The following is a 24,404-nucleotide window of genomic DNA, read 5'->3' on the forward strand; positions in this document are numbered from 1 at the left end:
AATAGTGTGTGCCGATGCCGGCACAAACATTAGAATGTCAGCGTATGGCTGACGTCATGGTGCCTTCGATGGACAGCGCTGGGACATTGAGGTCCCGACTTCGGCTTCCATGGCTAGAAAAGGACTTGCTGTAGGGAGGGGGGGCGGGCACATTTCCTTTTTTTCCTTTCTTGACTCGTTTCTTTTTTTCCTTTCTTGACTCGTGTATATATACGGCACTAGTAGGAATCCAATTTACTGCAGCTGAGGAAGATTTTTGACAAGCAGGATAGAATATGCAAAGAAAAGGGCGAGCAGCCCTCAACTGTAAATATATCAAAAGGAATTTTGTAATGAAATATATTTAATTTACAATTCTGAGTGTACAATTGAAAAAAATATATTTTCTAAAAGTAAAAAACATTACAAACGGTATAAAATGTCTTTAAAAAAATCAGTGTAAAAAGAAATTAAAAAAACAAAAGGCATGCTTCAAGCTTGAACTTTCATCTCCTTTTCCATGTCACGGTAGTCGTCTTCTGGTATAAATATGGATTCTAAGGAGAGATATATACAAATTTTATCCATTGAAAACAACGAAATATAACAAGGAAAAATTTACATGTCTGGAAATTTAAAGGTTTTTTTTTACAGCCTAAAGGTATAAATATGTCCACAGCTAGATGGGTACTCCAAGTAAGGACAGCTTTTAAGCTACCTGCACATAAACATGTGCTGTCCATGATAACAGACCTGTGTTCTAGTAGGATGTCATGGATTAAATGTAGTGGATGGGACAGGAGAAATATGGTGCAATGAGTACAGATGTACAGTGTGTTAAAGACATAGGCAGGAACAGGCTCCGTAGCTTACACTCCCAACTAGATCTGTAAAATATTTCTAGGTATCATAGAGCTGAAGATAAAACTAAAAAAATGCTTAGTTCCTCTTCTAGAAAATGAACTTTAATCATACCTAGCACCCTGCCAGAGGGAACAGAAAGTCGCAAGTGCTATTCATGCCAATCACTGTATCTTTCACCAGAGGCGTAACATCCGTGGGGCCCACCATGTTAATGGGCCTGGAGGCACGGTGGAGTCATAATTTATTCATGCTATATCCACGGGGCCCTCCCTCTATGTTCCCTTTCAAGTACTTGGCCACGGGCTTTGTAGGCGACTACGCTAAGTAGAGACAGAGAGATTGCCCTGGGGGGCATGGCCTGAATAAATTATGACTTTGCTGTGCCTTCGGGCTGTCCCTCTGCTGCTGCCTTAGGCGTTGCAGCCCAGCCTGGCCCGCCAACCTCTTTCGGTCCCTCTTCTTCCCGGCTAAGGTCACGTGCCATCGGGTGACCCGTAATCCCGAACAGACACAAGGACATGCATGAGGTAAGTATAATAAATGTGCTTTTTTATGTATCTGTGTGTATCATATATATTTTGTATATATCCTGTATGTGCTGTATATACTGTATGTTTGTGTGTATAACCTTACGTGTGTGTATATAAGTGTATGAACATGTGCATGTCCACCTGTCTCTCACCTCGTGATCTCCCGAAGGGAGGAGGAGAGGGCAGACATTAGGTGGGAAATACTCTACCTCACATGAATACATGTTTAAAAAATAATTTAAAAGAAAAGTAAAAAAAAGCTTAAAAGTTCAAATCACCCCCCTGATATAAAACGTAATAAATGGTAGAAATCACAGACACATTAGGTATCGCCGCATCCAAAAATGCCCGATCTATCAAAATATAAAAACGGTTATTGCGGGCGGTGAACCACATAACGGAAAATAGTGCCCAAATGTCTGAAACGCGTCTTTTACACCATTTTATATCACATAAAAAATGGAATGACAAGAGAACAAATTGTCGCACAGACCTCATAGCAATGGAAGCTCATTTCGCAAAAAATGATAACTAACACAGCTCCGTACACAATAGCATGAAAAAGTTATTAGCATCGGAGGATGGTGACATTTTTTTTCTTTTTCGTACACAATTGTTTAACTTTTGAAATTTATCAAAACGCAATAAAACCTGTATAAATTGATATCACTGTGATCGTACCGATCCAAAGAATAAAGCAGACATATTATTTGGAGCACACGGGAAAGCCATAAAAACTGAGTCCACAGGAAGGTGGCGCAAACGTGTATTTTTTCCATTTTTTTGAAATTTTTTCCAGCTTCCCAGTACACGGCATGGCATGGAATAATAAATAATGTGATGGAGTAGTAGAATTTATTACGGACAAAATAAGCCCTCGCACAGCTCTGTACATGGAAAAATGTTGTGGATTTTTGAAGGTGGAGAGCAGTGGGGGTTAAAGAAGTCTGTTACACCTTTAAAAGCCAGTGACAGGGGTACATCTAGCAGGTCAGAAAATCACATATGGCAAAGGCTGGATCTTACACCAGTGCCATGTTTAAAAGGGTTGTCCAGGAATTAAACATGATAAATTATTCAGAGACTTCAGTCATTCCATAGATTGTACTATTGTTTTCTAGTTATTGTACCTTCACTGTGATCAAGGTCTGGCCGGCATGATAGAAATAGCCAGGCGAGGCCAACCAGCAGAGTCACCACCAAGTTGACAACAATCCAAGGCTGAAGGATCTGACGCTCTGTATTTTCTTGCCTGGAATTATAAAAGCAGTAAGAGGATTTTCAGGTTTGTCCAAACAGGAGGTTCTTATATAAATTCCATATTACAGATTTTTGTAACAGTGAAATCCACCCACTGATAGCTGAGGATGGAACTGATAATGTTCCTACTACCACTTAGAATCACCCATTATTAGGCAAACATACCTTTGGACCGGTGTTGTTAAGCGGATGCAGGTCTTGTATAGACCAGGAACTGAGGTTTTTTTTATTTTCTTTTTTTTTTTTAATTATGCTGCTAAGCCTCCAGCGCTCCTGTGTTTGCTTGGTGCTCAGGTATTATCCTAATTATTCACATCCAAACTTCCAGGTTGTGTGCAGTTGTTATCCTCAACTGCACCAACGAAGCAGCACATAATAATGCACTGTTATACAGGGGCACCAATGCTGGACATGGAGATAGAATGGAGAAAAAGGGGCGCTCCTATAGTATAATATTTTTGTATTATAGAGTTGGTATAATAGTCAAGAAACTACTAACCTTATGGAGTTGTGCAGGTGGGCACAACTCCAAAAACAGCTCAGATGTATTTTTATATACAAAAGCTGGCGTCCTGCTGCTGCCACACTCCTGGGATGATTCCTTCTCCAAGTAGTTACAAATCCAAGTGGTAGCGGCTGATGAGCATTGGTGTCGGCGCCAGAAGACTCCTCCAAACGGATGTTTTAAAAGATATTTTCACGGATGAACCAGACGAAGCACTTGGTACGAGCACAAAACGCGTTGTTCTTTTAATCTTTTTATCACAAATATGTGTATATGAAATAAAAATATCTTTTAAAACATCCGTTTAAAGGAGTCTTCCAGCGCCGACACCAACGTTCATCACTCGCTACCAGTTGGATAAATGATGGACATAACGCATTTGTGATGCATGTATCACACTGACACCAATGGTTAATATATATATGTAGATTATATACATGTATATGGTTTCAGTGGGACACATGCATCCCGAATGAGTTATGTCCAGCATTGGTGTAAGAGCCGGTGACCTCATGAAGCTCTCGGGAGCTCTAGCGAGTGAAAGGGCGGGCAGCAGGCAGGGCTGCTTGATTCACGCTGCGGGTGTGTATAATTAGGATAATACCCATGCGCTTAGTGTGAAGAACAGAGGAGCGCAGGAGGTTCATTAGCATAATTTAAAAAAAAAGGTTTTCCGCCAAAACAGCTCAGTTCTTTGTCTATACAAGACCTGCATCAGCTTAACAAAACCTGTTTAAAGGTATGCTTGCCTAATAATGGGTGTTTCTAAGTGGTAGATTTCCATTAACTCTTTACAAATAGTCACTAAAGTCTAATCTCATTTGAGAGCTAAATCATAAGAGGAAATATGATCAAGGTATGGAAAGAGTTAATTCTTAGCCTCTTTTCATGTCTCTGTCAAATAAGACCTAGTACAAATTTGTTCATGCTTAGAAATATAAGGCCTCCCCTGAAAATAAGACCTAGCGGCAGTCATTGCAGCAGCTCCCCTTACAATACTTAATTAGTATTAGGAAATCTTTTAGATGCTACAGAAGGTTGTGAGATGGGGAAGAATTCATGGGATAAAATCACCGGCTGTTGTGCTGCAAATGTGATCCCAGCAGCTCCCAGGATAAGAAGGGTCATTTATGGAAAGTGAGAGACTGGGGCCAATGATTCCAATATAAATAGAGTCACAAGAAATACAGCCTGAAATTCAGAGTTTGGAGAGTCTTAAGGATGTTAGAGAAGTTAATTTTTTTTGTTCAATGTTAAAGGGCACCTACCACCCCAATTCTACCTATAAAGGTAGAAGGGGTGGTAGGTGGATGGATGGGACGTGAGGATAGCCCTTTTTTGGGCTAATCCTCACGTCCTGGGTGTCTTTTAGAAAACTTTATTTCAGGTATATGCTAATTTTTTTATGTGGCTACTGGGGCGTGGAGTAGCCGGACATGAGGCTACTAGTCGCGGCTACTCCACGCCCCAGTAGCCACGTTACTCCGCCTAGCAGGTAATCTTCGGCCGAGTCCCCCGGCTACTGCGCATGCGCAGTAGTTCCGGCCCCGGAGCCGCGGCCGCGCAGCCGAAGGGACCTGGACAAGGTAGATTACCTGGTAGGCGGAGTAACGTGGCTACTGGGGCGTGGAGTAGCCGCGACTAGTAGCCTCATGTCTGGCTACTCCACGCCCTAGTAGCCGCATAAAAAAATTAGCATATACCTGAAATAAAGTCTTCTAAAAGACACCGGGACGTGAGGATTAGCCCAAAAAAGGGCTATCCTCACGTCCCATCCATTCACCTACCACCCCTTATACCTTTATAGGTAGAATCGGGATGGTAGGTTCCCTTTAAATGTAAATTCTTGTTAATGGAAAAATAAGATAACCCCTGAAAATAAGACCTAACACCTCTTTAGGAGCAAAAATTAATATAAGACACTGTCTTATTTTTGGGGAAACAGGGTAGGAGCTGTGTATTAAAGTAAGCAGCTCCTAGAGCTAGCCCATTTTTAGCAGTGATAAACTGCTATCTTTATTGGAACCCTCCGATGAAGCTCGGCAGTAACCGCCTCCCAGTTCCACCCACTCATGAATACCCCGGACCGCTTTAAGTGCGTTCTGGCATTCCTATTGTGCTTCGCTGTAGTGTCTGCTTGCTTTAATGGAGGGTTCTGATAAAGCTAGAAGTTTATCACTGCTAAAAATGGGCTAGCGCTTTTTTTTTTTTTTTTTTTTTTTTATACAGGACTTTAAGCAGCATGGGATTTTAAGGGTGAACATTGTTTATTTCTTCCTTTTATGGCATTTCCTGCTTTGGTTATAGCAGCGAGTCCTGTTTAAGAATTCTAAAAATAAGATCTTACCACAAGCTGCCATTCTGCGTTGGAGGTGTGTAGAAGTTTATCCTGTCACTTGTCATTTGCTGACTCAATGCAAGAAACAGAGCGACAAAGTACACTGAAATAGAAATTTTTACAATTAATTTTTCCTCAGTAATTGGCATGATACAAATGTACTGTTACATTATTTTTGCCAAAAAAAAATCATTTATTCAATTGCAAATGTAAAAGGCAGATGTATAAATGACTCATTCTAATAAAATGGGCATAATATGCAGATCATTATGGACGATTATGGCCCCTGACTACAATGTATGGTTTAAAGTACTAGTCTTCTCATATGGTAAAGTGACAAATAATGGGCCCCTAAGCCTCTTGGGCCCAGGTGCGACCGCACCCTCTGCACCTCCTCAAGTTGCGCCCCGGTTTACAAGGGCATGGCACCTCTCCTGTGGTGACTTCTGCCCACCTGTCCCTATGTCCCAGCACTGTATCAGGTGGAGGAGGTGATTTTTTTTTTGTTTGTTTTTTCAAGCCCTCACCAGCCCACCAGCTACATTTTTCAAATTGTCGAACAACCCCTTTAGGTGGGACTGGATCCCACTCCTCATAAATTTTGTGAAACTCACACAAGCAAAGAAACAGAATTATCAGGTTCACCCAATTGTGAATATCTGAGGGAGTGGATCTGCCATTCAGGTTTTAAATGCAGCTTATAAGACCAAACCCGGGTGTGGAGCATCACTTTCACTTCAATACAACTGAAGTTACAGCTTTTATGAGAAAGATAATAACCCAGGTGCTGGCATTGTAACCTGCTGATGACACATGGGCTGCAAACAATGGACCACAGGACATTTGTGTGCAGATGCAGCCAAAAAAAGAAGATTTATAAAGGTTAGACACCACTCCAAACACCTGAAAATGATAATAGAAATTTTAGATTCTTAAAGTTTTGTACTTACTGAAAGATGCCACAGCAGATGGGTCCAATGTGACAAGACCACGGAATGCATTTGACACACTGGCCAGGTCAATCCTAGTAATTAGGAAAAATGCTAAATTATCTGCTATACAAATAAGAAATCTGAAACAAAGCAGGTATCAGGGAGTGATCCATCCTATAATGTACCTGTCAAACGCAGAGACTGTGCTGAGAACCAACAGGAAATACAAGAAGCACTGAGATGGATATGCCAAGCCTTTGTATATTTCGAGTAGATTAGGCAGGGTCGTTAACTGGCTGCCAGCGAGAACATAAATCACAATGATGTTCCAGACTGTGTACCCCGATAAGAATCCACTGGCAAACAACCCAACCATCCTAAAAAGAAGGGAGATCTTTACAAATTAAAGTATCGAGCATTTCCTTTTTGTAAACAGAAATGTATGTGTACCTAAAGCTGCGATGCACAGTGAGCGCTACGTCCATACTGCTCCACGTAGATTTAATGTCTAGGAAATCATCGCCATGTTCGGTAGTTTTGATGATGCCGGAACGGTCTGCAGCTTGGAATTTCCCTAAAATATAAAATAAATAACAGTAAAAGAATATGCCTCCACTGATGGAAGCGAACTTTGATGGCTGACAAAAAGATAGTAACCTACACATATGTGTATTCACTACAGTAGTTTATTACAAGCATATAGTAATGAGATAAAGAATGTGCACCCGGTCTGAATTCTTTGGGTTTACATATCAGGATATAATATTAAAGGAAATCTACTGCCATCTTTCTACTTTATTAACCATTCCGGTCTTTCCTACACAGAGAAAGTGTCTCATTTAAATAAAGTTAAATGAAGGAAACCTACAATCATAGAATTACCGAAAGATAGTTTAGGGCTTGGAATGTTAGTAGAAACTTTCCATCAGATTTACTTTAATAGGTAGAATCCTGATGGTAGGTTTCTTTAAAAGTCAATTTAATAACTAATCCATTTTATTTAAACCACTGACAACCATATCCCTGTATTCACACTGCTCGCAGCTACCAAGCATTGTGTATGGTCAGTAAAATTAAAAGAACATAGAAGATTTCCTTTAAACAGGAATATAGTTGCTTCAGTCTAATAGGAATCTAGTGTATGCTATAATAAGGGACAATAAGGTCAATTATATGTAGCTGCAGAACAAGTCCACATCAACCCCTCTCCATTACCCTTTAATAGATGCTATGAGGTCTTTGGAAAACAACAAACAAACAAGACACAAACATCATAGCTGTTCAGTCTTTTTCTAATTTTACGGTCACAAACTTGAACATTTAACATGCTAACTGTGGCGCGCAAACGATGGGATGTGCTGGGTTTTCCACTCCTGGGAAGATGGTCACATGTCTTAAATATTTTCCATTTGCAAAAAAAATTCACAAATTGCCCTTGGATACATAAAACCATAGCATTCAGAGGGTGTACTTTTACCAGAACACTGTATGTAAAAAAACAAATTATACAAAGATACACACATTATACACAAACATGCACACACATGTCCACACTCAAACCTAGATGCACGTCAAACATAGAAAACTTTGAGCTCCGTACAAAAATTCATGCTACTCTAGACACAGGACATACTGGCTAACGTTTAGGAGAAATAATGCAAACTGTACTATGTGCGGGTTTTTTTTTTTGATCGCTTTGCTCATGCTGCAGAATTGTTGCACAGACACAACTGTTGCACAAGTCGTACAGACTGTCGCATGGTCCGACTAAGCATTAACCGGTCCCTTTTGGTGCACATTTTTTCTGTCTTGTTGGATACAGTGCAGCCGCGACACAATACTGGCGCAGACACTTTATAAATATTGTACATGTAGCAGTGTGCACAATCTTTTTAGTGCAAAGTCAGACAGAAAACTGGTGCAAACACTTTAATAAATGTGGGCCACTGTTGCTGCCAATCACCAGCCAATTACAGTGCGGCTCAGTTAAACCCCTGATCACAGAGTGGACCCCATGTGGTATACACTGGCTATAGATACACCCTGAACGCATACTAACTAAATGGGCAAACATGCATTCTAAGAAATACACAGGTACATGCATATGTTACATTATAACACACAGTCACTGCTTTAGATACAAACAATGAAGAACAAAGTGTTCTATGGATATCATGTTTATGTTTTAGCTAAAGTGATATTACAAAAGTGTTTCTGGGGCATTATAAGTTAGTTGCAAGCAAGTTTCATTCAGCTAAGCCAATGTCAAATTGCAACTGGGTCTCAGTTACGTATGATGATCACAGCAGGGTTTCTGTCAAGTAGACACTGACATCACAAGTGTGTTTCAGTCAAGAAAACGGATATAATGTCCTATGACATGACTAAAGTATAAAGAAACCTATTTTTAGAGCAGGGTGTAGCTGGGCAATTAGGCCAAATATTAAATTATATGTTTTATTCTCTCTATAAACTGTATGCTCATTTTTTAATAGACAAGCTGAAAGTATGTCAAGGCAAAATTCTGTACATCACATTTAATGAATAAGCTATACAATGTATGGGTGAGTATGATAGCTTACAATTCTGCAGAAAATTGAGAATTACACATTACTTAAATGACAAATGAATTGAATTCGTTTTCATGCTGCTGGAAATTTACATAAGTTGCTGTGACATCACAAGTACACTTAATTCTGCTAAGCTATTGTGACATTGTTAGGCTGGATTCACATCACGTTTTTGCCATTTGTTGTAAGGACAAGTCAGGGGGATTCTAACGTGTCCATGGCACAGACGTATAACACTGTATACTTATAGTGTAGGATATGTCGCCCAGGGACCCCCCCGAATGCCCAACCTGGTAAAGACTTTGCGCAGCTCCAAGGCTGATATCAGAGGATCAAACCCCTCCTGTAAGTGGCGCAAGGGGGTCCGATCCTTATCAGAAGCCCAGTAAATGCTTGGCAGGTGTAATATACAACTAACGTCCGCAGCTTCTGGCACCAGTTCCATTCGAAAGGCGGGATGGCAGAGGCTAGCAAGTCAATGTCGCCCGTACTGTACTATTACATCAAATGTCGAAAAAGGGTTAAAAAAACTAAATATCCAGCTTGGGGTGCCGTAAAAACATAAAAAGTATTCTGACCTCCTACCATGCTCCCCTTGTCCCTCGCCGCAGAAGTCAGTGCCGTGTCTCTGTTTCTTTACAGAGGTAGGTACGCCCATCTGTCCACATGCCTGATTTAGCATTCATTCAATGCTATATCAGGTGAACGGAAGCAGCGACAGAGGAGTTAAGGATATTATTATTATTTTTACAGAACCCTTGAGCTGGAGATATATATATATATATATATATTTTTTATTTTTTTTTTTAAGCCTGGACAGTCAGCATATTAAATGCTGATTCTTCTATTTCCCCAACATCTCCGGAGTGGATGAAGTGGTTGCTTTAGTCACTTTTATAGGATTACTGGCGATATCCAAAATACTGTCCTTGTTATCTCTTGCACTCCCATACAGAATGAATAGAGCCAGTTAGCAAGGCCAGCCAATTAACCTCCTAAGGGGCACAGAGCATCCTGTAGTTGTAGCCAGGCCAGTCTTTCAAGTATGGGACCGTCAGAAAGTAAGTTATCTCCTATACTGTAGATACCCAAAACTTTGCACAAATCAACAGTCAGAAGGGAGGTATTAAACTATTTTGACCATTATATGACTTGCATTTTGCTCTCTTTATCTTTCTACCAAGACAAATGTGAGCAGAGATTTCAGATTTTCTTCGATAAGATACATTACAAAGTTTCTTTTTTTACTTGTACTATTGATTTATACAAGGCATGTTGAAAAGTTTGCGACCATTTAAGAAAATATACATATATATACTTAACATACTATTCTTCTCCACAAATAATTTGCCCACAGGCTGGCTTGTCAGGGAGGGTACAATGAAAGCAGGATGCTGCTCTGAGAGTTTTATCTGTCCGTCAGGAATGATATCCTCCTCTTCTACACCCAGGTCATTCGGAAATTCATGATCTGCAGGCCTAGTTTTCCTAGTAGATGAGATCCATTCATGAAGAGGAATTAAATGCAATTGCATTGGTTTAGATTGTGATATTTTTTCCTGGCTTGCTGTTATATTACGCCACAAGGGAACTTACTTTGTTCTTCTGCGAGGTTTGCGGACAATTTCTTCAACAGAACGCTGTGAGTCTACATCATTGCCATTCTGGATAACTGAGGAAGTGTTAAAGTTCTGCTTGGTGAAAGAGGTCTCCACTTCTAGAATAAAGAGGTTATAGAAATATCAAAATTATGGAAAGATGTCAAAATCATAAAAGTGTCAACACTAATGGTTATACTAGATGAACATTGGGCAAACCTAACAATAATGGCAGAACAGATTGACCATCTAATGTGTATTGGGTAATCCGGTTTCTCTTTCATTATGCCTCTCTCCCTTCTGGGAACATGCATACAGAAAGATGTGAAGAATAGCAGTTGCCAAAATGACTACTGGTCACGTTGAAGAAAATACAAAACTTGATTTGACCTCTTTAAAGCACTACAAGTGTTTGGCAGAGCTAAAAAGCTTAAATTCCTGGCTGGTCTCTTTAGTAAAAGACTGTATTCAAATTAGGCTGAAGGGTTCTGTGGGTTATTACCAGAGCCCCTCCAGGATCTATCATCAACCATTGCACCCTTGTAGCCCTTCTTACTCGCCCCCTGTCTCCTCCCTCTTCTCCTGATGTTGTCAGCCTCCTCTTGATGCAGATGTCAGGAGGGGATGGGGGGGGGGAGAGAGGAGGCAGCAGAAATGTTAGAAGGGCTGTGAGGGGCGTGCAGCTGGACCGTAGAGTGGCTCCAGTAACGCCCTCTAGAGCCTTTCAGCTTATACAGATACAAAGTCTTTCTCAAAAGAAACCAGCAGGCGATTATTAATAATAAAGGTATGCCAGGGTTAAGCTTTTTTACCTCTACAAAGCACCAAAATCAGGTGGTAGATTTCCTTTAAGAGAAAAGATTCTAGTAAGGACTGAAATGTTACAAAAACAGCTGAGCCACTCATCCCAATTATCAGAGATTTAAAAGGGTTTCCTTTTAGTAAACATATGTATCCTCTATCCAAAGGTTCTGCACTCCATTGATTTCTATGGGATCTTTGGGGCAGCTTGCAGGATAAGGATGGTTAAAGCGGAGCTGTGATTCTCTGTTCTGGTAATAGCAGTCAAACCTTCTGTGATCAGACTTTTTTTTAACTTATTCTGTAAATAAGGTGTACATGTGTATAATGAGAAGGGACTGAATATGATTTACTATCACCTCATCCACATACTGCCACAGTCCTGGCCTGGAAGTTAGAGATAATAATATCTGTATACTTCTAACTATGTCTTCCAGCTTATCCAATAGTTTTTCCGAGGTATCTTTAGAAGATAAAACACCAGCATGCTGTCAGCTTTCTGCAGTGCTCCAAATCTAGGGACATGCTACCTTTAAGGAAAACAATGTAATTGCAGAGATACTGAAGACTTAAAGGAACATTCCAGTCAAAGCTAATTCATTGAATAATACATGGTGCAGGGCCTTAAGGGAGGAGCAGGACTCATTTTCATTGTATGCCTAGAATCATGCTCCTCTCTGCACAATGTATAACTCAATGAATCAGCTTTGGCTGGGGTGTAACTTTAAGAGTATATACTGTTTGCCTTATCTCAATTGCAAAAAATGGAAACATCTAAAATGGTCTATTTCATAACTTTATAACCGAGTTTACCCGCAAGTCTTTTTTTTTTCCTTTTGCGTCTTTCAGGTGTAAGAGGTTCTTTACTTTCTGAACTCTTTAAAATGGAGTCCTGCACAACATCTTCTGCAAAACAGATAGATTATCAACATGTATATTTCTCCAAACTAAAACACTGAACAGCAAGTCTACATGGAAAGTTATGCTCAGAGAACTGTATGAGAAAACAAAACAATGTAACCTGGAAACTAAGACAAGCCCAGTGTATTACATGTATGTAGATAACAGATGCTATTCTTCCAATGGAGACTTTAGTAAACCAAAACCAGGAAAACCTGGTACAAAAAATATAAATATGGAGCAACACTAGAATCATGGCCTCTTCCAACTATTGAACACTCTGGGTCGATTGGGCGGTAGTCCAGGAGTCACACCACCTGTCCCAAATTTATTAGGGAAGTCGTGTTCTTATAGGCTACTTTCTCATATGTGATAATGGTGTTCACAAGGTCGTTTTAAAAGGCGTGCAACAGCCTGGGGTGCCAAAGAGATGGGAGCGGAAAGGGAGAATGCAGTACAGTTTTCATTGAGCTCCGATGTGGCTGCCACTTTGGCCTATCTGGAAGCGAGCAGGAATGATGTTCCTATCATACATACACTTCTCCTCGCTCCATAGACTTTCACAGCCTTGATTCACACAGAGCTGTGGCTGCATCTGTCAGTTCTGACTGAATGTGGATCAAGGCTGGAGCTGTACGATCGGGCAGGCATTTATTAATTTGGGTGCAGGAAGCGTGCTAGAATTTTCAGTGGGGTGTAATTTTTTGGTACAAGGGATTTATGATTTGGTGCAGAAACAAAAAGGGCTAGAACGGTCTCCCCATTCATGAAGGTGAAATAGAACTCCATAGACCAGCTTTTAGCTGCCTTAATTGTGCGACAAAAAAAGTCAGAAAAATAGAAGCGCCGGAAAAGTGTTGGATTCACAAGCGGCGCAACAATTTTGCGCCCCCCCAAAAAAAAGAACAAGTCGTGATTCATAAATAGGGTGCATGAAACACAGCAAGGGAGAAAAAAAATTCTGCCAGTTTTCCGTTTGAAAGTCATTAATAAATGCCCCCTCTTAATCTGTTTTTCCTTAAAAGGGGTATTCTGGGAATATCAATGTCTATAAACTCATAATGCTAAAAATAAATTAATACAACAAAACACATTACACCTCCGCTTCTCACCATAATACTGGCTATACTGTGTCACATGCTTTACTGGTCTACCATGCTTCAGCGTGTGATACACCCCCACCCCCTTTAGCTTATTTTTAATGATTCATTTGAAAATAAATTATGCTTATTCCTGGAATACCCCTTTAAACATACATATAAAGGCTGCAGATTTCTGTCACATTTTAATATTTTACACAAATATTTTTCTGAGCAAATCAGTTTATAAGCATGGTCCTATATATTAAACTCTTTGCATCAGTTCATTTCCAAACTAATTTGACAGGCCCAGAACAGGGCCTGACACACATATGTGGAAATAAAGCAATGAAAGCAAAGTCATAGCTTATCTAAATATGTAGCATCATTACTAATGCTGTCAACATTATTTGCGTGGGTGGAGGGTGGTGGAGCTTTTCTGACACTAATGTGTGACATTAGTGTTCACACAACTTTTCTACATAGAGCAAGAGGAGGAGGATCTAGGGAGGATCTATTGCAAGGAAAAGAGTCTCCTCTGACCAGAATGCTTGTAGAACTGGGTAGTCCCAGATTATGCTTGGACAAGATGACACTGAAATGATTGGATGTATAATATGTAGCGGAATCATTCTTGCACATGGAATTGGCATCATGCAGTGAACCTCTCATCATCAGGAGGTGGGGTGTTTTTTTCCACCTCAACAGCAGCGACACTCGGAGGAGCGACGGTGGAGGAGGCTTTAGCATGGATGTGTAAAGCAAATACAGTGGGTACGGAAAGTATTCTGACAAATAAAGGGTTTTTTTTGCTTATTAATGTACACTCTGCTCCCCATATTGAAAGAAAATAAAACAGAAATGTAGATATTTTTGAGAATTTATTGAACAAGAAAACTGAACTATCACATGGTCATAAGTATTCAGCCCCTTTGCTCAGTATTGAGTGTAAGCACATTTTGTGCAAGTACAGCCATGAGTCTTCTTGGGAAGATACAACAAGTATTTCACACCTGGATTTGGGGGATCCCCTTTCTCTCCCTTGCAGATCCTCTCCAGTACCCTCAGGTTGGATGGTGAACATTGGTGGAGGCCATTTTCATGTCTCTCCAGAGATGCTCAATAAGGTTAAGGTCAGGTCTCTGGCTGGGCCACTCAGGAATGGTCACACAGTTGTTATCTTAGCTGTGTGCTTAGGGTCATTGTTTTGTTGGAAGGTGAACCTTCGACCCAGAGCACTCTGAAAGAGGTCTTCATCCAGGATATCTCTGTACTTGGCTGTATTAAGCTTTCCTAGAATTCAACCAGTCGTCCAGTCCCTGCAGCTGAAAAACACCCCCATAGCCTGATGCTGCCACCACCATGTGTCACTGTTGGGATTGTATTTGGCAGGTGATGAGCAGTGCCTGGTTTTCTCCACACAAACTGCTAAGAATTAACACAAAAAAATTCAATCTTTGTCTCATCAAACCTGAGAATCTTATTTCTCATAGTCTGGGAGTCCTTCGTGTGTTTTTTGCACACTGTATGCGATTTTTATATGTATTCGGCTTCCGTCAGAACCCTTTTTCCCATCTCCCTACTACATCTCTGGAGCTCAACCACAGTTCTTCTTTACCTCTGACCAAGGCTCTTACCCACTATTGCTTAGTTTGGATGGACAGCCAGGTCAAGGAAGAATTGTAATCGTCCCAATCCTCTTTTATTATGGAGGCCACTGTGCTCTTAGGAACCTTAAGTGCTGCTGAAATTCTTTTGTAACCTTGGTTGGATCTGTGCTTTGCCACAATTCTGTCCCTGTCCCTTGGGCAGTTCCTTAGACCTCCTGATTCAGGTGTGTGTCTTTCCTAATCAAGTCCAAAAAGTTTAATTAAACAAAGGTGAACTCCAATGGAGGAGTCTAACAATCACACGGAGGTTCAGAAGGAAATGGACAGCATGTGAGTTGAATAGGAGTGTCACAGGAAAGAGTCTAAATACTTATGACCATTTGATATTTCAGTTTTTCTTGTTTAATAAACTAGCAAAAACATTTACATTTGTTTTTTTTTTCTGTCAAGACGGGTTGCATAGTGTAATTAATGAGCAAAGAAAAATAACTTTGTTGATTTTACTAATTGGCTGCAATAAAACGAAGAATGAAAAATGTAAAGGGGTCTTAATACTTTCCGTACCCACTGTATGTCCACAGGAATCCAGCTAATGAATAACTCCTATCAATGGGTAAAAAGTACAGTATTTCAACATTTGTCAGAATACTGTAACCCTATAGAGATTTCTAGCATGTACATCAGTAGCACTAATGATGTATGTGATGTAAATTCATCCAAAGAAGGATTGGATATGCTAGATTACAGCATGCCTGATCCTTTATTTCCCCAGAAGATAATCTACTGTCAGAGGTGACTGGAAGCACCTTATTACATGCTTCCTTTCAAAGTAAACACGAAGGCTGCAAAAGTGTATGGAGGCACAATTTTTATTGGTTTTAAAGGGGTTTTCTAGGATAACTCTATTGATGACAAAGTTCCCACCGCAGGCCATTCACAGAGAATGGAGCTGACCTTCTGGCATCAGAGGCTAATGTATCACATGGATGGGGTTCTGACATTCCGGCCCCCCACTGGTCTGATACTATGTGTAGGACATCACTATCATTATCCGAGATAACACCTTCAAAGTAGTGTTCACCGATGCCAGGCCATGGTTTGCACTGATGCGGTGGGCAGTAGAAAGTATGATGAGCCGGAGTGCTGCAGGCCCCATGCACATCTACAGGCAGTCCCCATGTTACATACAAGATAGGGTCCTTAGGTTTGTTCTTAAGTTGAATTTGTATGTAAGTCGAAATTGTATATTTTATAATTGTAGCTCCAGGCAAATTTTTTTTTTGCCCAAGTGACAATTGGAGTTTCAAAATTTTTTGATGTAATTGGACCAAGGATTATCAATAAAGCTTAATTACAGACACTTTTAAACTGATAACTGCAATCTGGGACTATAGTAAAGCCTCCAGAGAGCTTCACCAGAGGTCACAGGGGGCAGAGGGGTCCGTCTGTAACTATGAGTCTTCTGTAAGTCGGGAGTCCTTAAGTAGGGGACCGCCTGTATAAGCAAATGCTCGCCGCCCCATCCCAGGACATGGGAAAATTAACATGTACTCTATTGGTCCCTGTGACAAAAATGTAACAGAGGGCAACTAGTTCAAAGGAAATTCTACCACAGCGATCCTGGCGTGTCAACATTAAAGAAGACTAGTGGTGGGATCGAGGAGAAGACATATATTTGTAATTATATGTAGTTTAATTTTACTAAAAAATAGTGGTACCTTGTTCCCCTGAAAATAAGACCCAGTGCAATTTTTTTTCAATCTTAGAAAAATAAGGTCACCCCTAACAATATGACCTAGGGGCAGCCATAGCTACAGCTCCCCGCACGTCATACATTAGTATTAGTAGATAATTTATATACTGCAAGAGGTTGTGATATGGGTGTAGAATTCATGGCATAAAATCACTGAAGAATCGCTGTCATTGAAGGAAAGTACTATTGCTAAACATGAGAGATTGGGGCCAATGATTCAAATAGAAAGGAATCACAAGAAATTCAGCATAAAATTCAGAGTTTGGAAAGTTATAGAAGTTTTTGACATAATGGTCCTTAAATAAAAAAAAAATCTTGCTTTTTGTGCATAAATACCTGGATTGAAAATGTACCAGAGATTGTTGTATAACAACATATACGTATAACAAGACTTTCTTGATGGAATTCAGAATTATATGCTGATATATGTTATGGCAGCACTAAAGTATATTAATAAATGTTGTTTTTCTTTTGAACAATAATTGTGAATTTGTGTTCATGGAAATATAAGACCTAAATTAGCAAAAATTTATATAAGACACTGAGTCTCAGCACTTTCGTTGGGTTTCCCGAATATTTCTCTTTTGACCTGAATTGCCCCGGGTTACATCAATATTTACACTGCAGTGCACAGGTTATATGCACTGATCCCCATGAATTGCCCACTTATTATTACAAATGGGCTTCTGAGTGCCCATTGCAAAACCCTGTGAAATAAAGAGTTTGTCATACTTGGATGCTGCCACCCTGTTCACATTTCTATAGCAGTGATAGGGAAACGCTGTACACATATATGAGCCATTCACATTTCATGGGGTTAATCTCTAATATATATACAATTTGGTGACAAAAGATTTGTTTGCTTTATAAGATAAGAATTGAAATAAAGATTAATTATTGTTATTCATAAAAATATTTTATATTTTTATATTTTTTTGGTGAATGCAGAGCTCAAAGTCTTGAACAGCTCAAATTTAAATTCTTAGGTTACTGTAAATTTTCTCAACACTTTTTCATACATTTATGAAATCAATTAATTACCTTTTATGACTCAATTTAGATATAATCCAATCTGTCCTAGGATAACTAAATATTACTATATTACAGTATATGTAAAAATTAAATATGTAACTAGTAATAAAATAAAGACCGCTCTTACCTAATGCACCGGGAGGTTTGGACTTTTTCTTCTTTGGGCGGCTGATGGGAATTTCATCCTCTGGAAATTAAAAATAACTATTAAAAACACAAACCCCATTAAAGGAAATCTACTACGCTTGAGGTGGAACCCAGGCGTAGCACACATTTGGCTGGAGAAGCGGAGGAAAGAGCGCTGCTCACCCCTCTCGATAGGGATGCCTGGTGCCCAGACATACTTACAAGAAAAGATAGAACATGATTTTTCCAGTCCGCAGTATGATGACACACGTGTGTGCTCACCATGCCGTGGCTGTGCGTCATAGGCGTCTGTGGGGGCAGATATCCGGCTGCACATTTTGCGCCCTCAGAATTTTTCATGTGAAAGGGGCTTAACTCATAGATCCAGGCACTGTGACTGTGGTAATCTTCTTATATTTGTTATCCTTGACCTCTTTCCTTCTAAAATCAGCTTTAAAAATTATGATAAACGGGCCTGAAAGGGTATTAGCAGAGCCCCTCCGTGCTGCAATTTCACAGGCTGTGCACAGCTTCACACTGTGCATGAGCACTTCCCTCTCTTACTGTGTGCTGAAACTTTCTCTGCAGCAGTGAGGTTACATCAGGAAGGGGGGGGGGAGTGGTGAGGGAGCAGAGGGGGAGGGAAAATATAATAACAGCCTGTGAAGCTACATCACGGAGTGTTTCTGGTAACAGGAGTTACTTTAGGCTCAATATCATAATTTTAAAAGTTGATTTAGCAGGAAGATGGCCAGGGATAACAGCTATATCTACAGACAGTGTAATCTTCTTAAGAGTACAGTAAGTGTCCCTGGTTGCTTGATTTTGATGGTAAATTTGCTTTAATATGCGTGCATGGTCAATCAGAGGAAAAAAAATATTTTTACGTACCTGTATATGTGCTTAGCCACCAAAAGGAGTCCCAAGTAAAACGTGATAAAAAATAAAAATAATGAAGTCAAACAAAATATATATAAAATATAAACATATATAATAAATGTGGCTATGATGAATATATACATTTACTTACCTTGGCATTGGAGGGAGGGCACGTGGTGGTGCCTGGAATGAGAAAGAAAAAAAAAATAATTAAAAATATATAAATATTAGAGAAAACATGTTCTTGCAACCTTACAAACCGCACATATAGATTGCTCTCTCACGCTGTACATATAGTAACATGATGTCCGCACAAGATGTCCATGGGGAGATTAAAAGGGCAGTGAGAGATCATGGGTTGTGTGCACATGTGTGTAGGGATTTCCTATTATCTGTAGTATATCTCCAGTCTACTCTGCTACTGAATGTAAATACAGAAACAGTCACCAGCGACATCTATGATAAGCACCACTACTACACAGGTGCCTGCTATAGTGTACAGCGAATACCACTGCTATATGTAGAAGTACAATATAACAACACACCATTAAACCATGTATCATAAGATGACATGTTTCACAACACAAGTCATACAGGACAGAATATCAGGACACATTCTGTGCTTCATGATGGTGACCTCATCAACTGTAATGTCAAATCCATGAAATAACATACAGCTACTGTACCTACCACTTGCCGTTTGCCCATCATCAAAAGTCAGTGTTCATGCAGGATGCCGGACAGCTCCTTTACACAACACTGCTAACGCAGATCTCCTTAATTCCCACACAGATCTATCCCTCCAGATAAACTCCCGGATTATAAAGGTTAGAACCTTCTGTCCTTCATGAACAGGTCACAGCCTTTATACAACGCACAATGCCCGGACAACCATGTCTGAGGTGTGGGTGGGTGGCTGGAAATGCAGGGTGTTGAATAATAGACAGTAAAGGAATAGGGATCTCACAACGTTTCATATTTCTAGGTCGGTAGGGATAATATATGCCAGATCTGACAGAGAGATGTCTATGTCCCTGCAGATATAATGACACTTGGGGATAAGGGAAGTGGATGAGCAAGAAAGTTGAGGGCGAATATAAAACTATAAACTTTATTAATGGGAACCTGTCACCAGGGACCTAATTTTCACTCAAGACAGGTTACAGACGCCCATAACAGCTGCATTGCAAATCTGCTTTTCTGCCTTCTCTAAGGATTTTCATTACAATATTATTGTGTGTTACAACTTAGCTTGCACCCTGACAGAATCCTCTGAGAAAGCACCCAAAACATCAAGACTGAAGAATTTCAGAAATTCACTATGGTGACGTCAACGTGCAACAGCATGGAAGTTCTCCAATCAAGAGACTACATGAGCTGGGAACTCTGATATGTTATGATTTGTATTCCCTTCTTTTTCTGCTTCTTTCCTACTTTTCTATATAGACTGATAAAACAAATAAAGCTTGCGCAGTGCCGATTTGCCCCGGGCAATGTTAGCATGAGTGAGACTTGAATCAGCAATTGTCTGAATCATTCCTTACGACGTGCACACATTTATTTAACCAATTTGATTGGAAACACACAGCTAACGCACACTAAAAGAGGATATCTCCGGACATTCATGGTGACCATCAGGTTTGCTGCAATGACTTGGAATTACAGCAGACGAGGACACCGCTGGTATAGCTGCCGCTCACTTTCATAATCAGCCATTTGCTGGTGTCCCTAAACTACACTAGCTGCTCCTCCACATGGAGGCAGTGTCGGTGTTAGCAGCCTGATAGTGGAGAGGGAAGGCAGGCGGTGTCGCGCTCTGTCAGCCACGATCCTCCACTGCTAGCATGTATCTGCCACTAATACCATGTGTCCATGGCAAGCAAGACGCCATGCACCGCACCAGTGGTCACTTGATGTTAGGCATCAAGCATCATCACATAAAGGTTTACATGCGCAGCATAAGGTGGCACAAAATTGAGTGTCTTTCCTGAGCTTAGTGCATGTGGCCCTATTGCCAAGTGTGATTAACAATCCCCCACGCTGCCTTTCGCTGAAAGGCTCGGCTTCTTCAGGGGCTCAGCGGCTCCCTCATACCTGTCATTTGATTGGATCTCCAATTAGATTGTATCAGTTCATTTCCTTGTAAAGAACACAATTAACAATTTGAAAGGGACTATACTTCAATGGAAACAAAATATATTTAGATTTTTCTTGAATGGCAAGTCTTATCTAGATTATGCTGCACGCACTTGCAGGGTGAATGAGTTGGGTATATAAGTGAACACAATAGTCTGGATGAAATATTAGCCACATGTGATATGGAAAGCTTATACACCAGTCTAGGCCACGACTGACTGCTATGCTGTTAAATACTTCCTCACTAGAATATGGGGACAATTACAAACATTTCTAATTGATGCTCTCCAGTTTGTACTGCGCCACAATTATTTTTATTTTGGACACCCGCTTCTTCCTCCAGACCCAGGGATCGGCAATAGGGATGGCATTTGCACCCACTTTACCAATCTGTTGTGGGAGAAAGAGCGGTAGTTTGAAGAAAACATGAAAACATTTACTAAGTTGATATTAACCTGGAAAAGTTGTATCAACAATGTTGTCTTTGTGGAGTAAGACGCAGAAGCTGGCCTGGTAAAAATTTTATTTGATGAAGATCTAATAAAGATCTATTTTGACGCTAATAACTTTTTCATCCTTCAGTGTATGGACCTGTAGAAGTAATTTTTTCAGGATGTTTTCATGGCTCCTATTTCTACTTTTCATTAAAATTTTTAATGCGGCAAAATGGCGCATCAGATATTTGGGTGCTAATTTCTGTTAAAAGGGTTCACCGCTGGGAATAATTGGTTTTATATGTTGATAGATCGGGGCTTTTGGAATGCGGTGATAACCAATATGTTTAACCCCTTAAGGACATTTTTTCACAAATTTTTCGCTCTCCATCTTCAAAAATCCACAACTTTTTCATTTTTCTGTGTAGAGAGAAGTGTGATGACTTATATTCTGCGTAACAAATTTTACTTCTCAGTGACGTTATTTATTATTCCATGCTGTGTACTGTGAAGCTGGAAAAAATTCCAGATTTGGTGAAATTGGCAAAAAAAAAGACTTTCACTGTGCGCTCCAAATAACACCTGTGCTTTATTCTTTGGTTCGGTACGGTCACAGTGTATATAGGTTTTGTGTTTTAATAAATTTTCAAAAATTAAAAGAATGTGTATGAATGTGTTTGGGGGAGCGCCTATCACAACAAAGATGGTGATGCCCACGTGACGCCATCCTACAAATGCTGCCCGCGGCTTTGGAAGGATTAATACCCGCGATCGGTGCTAGCACCCACCTCTATATGAAGAGGGCTCATGTATTCAACATGCATACAATTCTGCCCTTTCCGGGCTGATTAATTCAATGGAGACGCAACAAACCATGTTTACTTCTGTGTCCTGGTGGGACAGGGCTCAGCTTGCAAGAATAATTTGCTGAGGTGTTCTGACATCATCAGGGGGAGGAGGAGAGAAAGGATTTTGGGGAGGCTGGAGGAGCGATAAGCAGGGATGATTGGAGGAGGGATCTAGGAGCAGAGGAACATTTTGATTTGAAAGGCGTCTGGATTTGGCTGATGAATATGGGAGGGGGGCGAGGTAAAGTTTCATTGTTTATTCACTAACCATATAACACACAGCTATTTTAAAAATGTGTATGGAATATACTGTACTGTTTATGTGAGGACCTGTGCCAAACAAATATTTGCCTTTTGGTAATTTTATAATTACCTAGAGATGAGTCCAATAAGCTGCTGTAGTGATTGCACAATGAAACATATGAAATGCATATAAATTGGAATTACTGCACACACTGTGGTAATGAATGCTAAATCTAGGTGGTCGGGCGCATCTTTTAGATGCAATTTGAGAAATGTTTTAATATGTCAGATTAATTAAATGTCAAACGCAGCCCCCAGAACAAGCCCTTCAATGACAGACGATTAAAGTACTAATCATTGCATCTTACACCTGATTCCTAATCCTACCCAACTTTCCCACATACATGAATTGGAAAAAAGTGAGCAGCTCTGACAGGACTTATCCAGCATGCCGTACGCCAGCACACCAATCTGTTTGCACCCAGTGTGGGACCCATTATCGGGCACTATTACACGCAGCATGCGATACATCGCTCACCCGAGTCCTGTCCATTGTACGTTGTCTGTGTAACGCCCGGTCACTTGTACAGTAGCTACCACAGGCTCCAGTGTAGGAGCATTACCCCGTTGTCATGAGAACTAACGCACAGCGATTACTTCCGGTGTCACAAGTGACTTCCGCTCACTACAGTCACGGACATTGGACACGTGATTACAGAGAGGTGATTAGTCGCAGTGGCGTCTCCTGCCTCCGCCTGAGGAGATGTTTGATTCCTTGTCACTTACCTGCTGGAGGGGCCCGTGGTCAAAGTGCTAATACTGTACATATACATGTTCATATACTGTATCATTATACAGTAATTATAGAGACCCCCAGACAGGAATGTTAATAATCTGGACCACCTAACACCACACCAGGTGATATGTAATAATACCAGGCAACATGGGGTAAAGGAAGCGAAATGAGAATGTATTCTGTGTGAAAAGTAGGGGACATGGGGTTTCAGGGTATGTGAGGAGACTAAAGGGTGCAGACTGTGTGAAGAGGGGGGTGTATAGTGTTTGAGGGGGACATGGGGTACAGGCCTGGATGAAATCTCCTAATTATAAAGTATACCTGCACTAAATAGTTAATAATTATTATGAGGAGCCATATTTCGTTTGCCAGTGTGAGCACAGCAACAAAACTAGGTTGTGGTGCACCACAGCTTTCATCACCATGTACAGTCGTGCTGTGTTGCTTTTGGATTGCACACTAAAACCTGTGTGCCACTCAGAATGTATGGTTTAAAGGTTAATAAATGGTTAATACTATCCACATCTATTTCCCTACATTCCCTTTATCCTATGAGTTAAGCAGCAGTGCACTCTGGTACTTATAAAGAAACAGATTTAACCCCTAGGGGACACAGCCTATTTTGGCCTTAAGGACGCGGCCCCATTCTTCAAATCTGACCTGTGTCACTATAAGTGGTTATAGTTTTGGAACGCTATGAGATATCCAGGGGATTTTGAGATTGTTTTCTCGTGACACATTGTACTTCAAATTAGTTTAAAAATTTGGATGATATCTTTTGTGTTTAGTTATGAAAAAAAACTAAATTTGGCAAAAATTTGGAAAAATTCTTTATTTTCAACGCTCTAAATTCTCTACTTTTGATGCAGATAGTCATAGCTCCCAAATAAATTCATAACTTACATTTCCCAAATGTCTGCTTTATGTTGGCATGGTTTTTTAAGATTCCACATATTTTACTAGAATTTTATGAGGCTCAGAATTTAGGTATCATTTTTCAAATTTTTTGTAAAATCACCAAAACCTGTATTTAGATGGACCTGCTCAACTTCTAATTGACACTGAGAGGCCTAAATAATAGCGGGACTCGTAAAATACCCCATTGTGGAAACTACACACCTCAACGTATGAAAAACCACTTTTAAGAAGTTTGTTAACGCTTTACGTGTTTTATAGGGGTTAAAACAAAAT

General features: G+C 40.2%; 1 protein-coding gene across 1 annotated transcript; it reads right to left on the reverse strand.

Moving 5' to 3' along the window:
• Window positions 1–325: 325 nt before the first annotated feature.
• TMEM237 (transmembrane protein 237) lies at window positions 326–23,038 on the reverse strand (the record flags this gene model as incomplete). Its single annotated transcript, XM_072122664.1, has 12 exons — window positions 326–536; window positions 2,504–2,625; window positions 5,486–5,579; window positions 6,427–6,500; window positions 6,594–6,785; window positions 6,859–6,982; window positions 10,306–10,466; window positions 10,575–10,695; window positions 12,191–12,283; window positions 17,879–17,938; window positions 18,908–18,939; window positions 22,956–23,038. Coding segments are annotated over 12 exons (1,221 nt in total), but the record flags the coding sequence as incomplete, so codon positions are not given.
• Window positions 23,039–24,404: the final 1,366 nt, after the last annotated feature.

Source organism: Engystomops pustulosus, chromosome 8, assembly GCF_040894005.1.
Source record: "Engystomops pustulosus chromosome 8, aEngPut4.maternal, whole genome shotgun sequence".
NCBI lineage: Eukaryota > Metazoa > Chordata > Amphibia > Anura > Leptodactylidae > Engystomops > Engystomops pustulosus.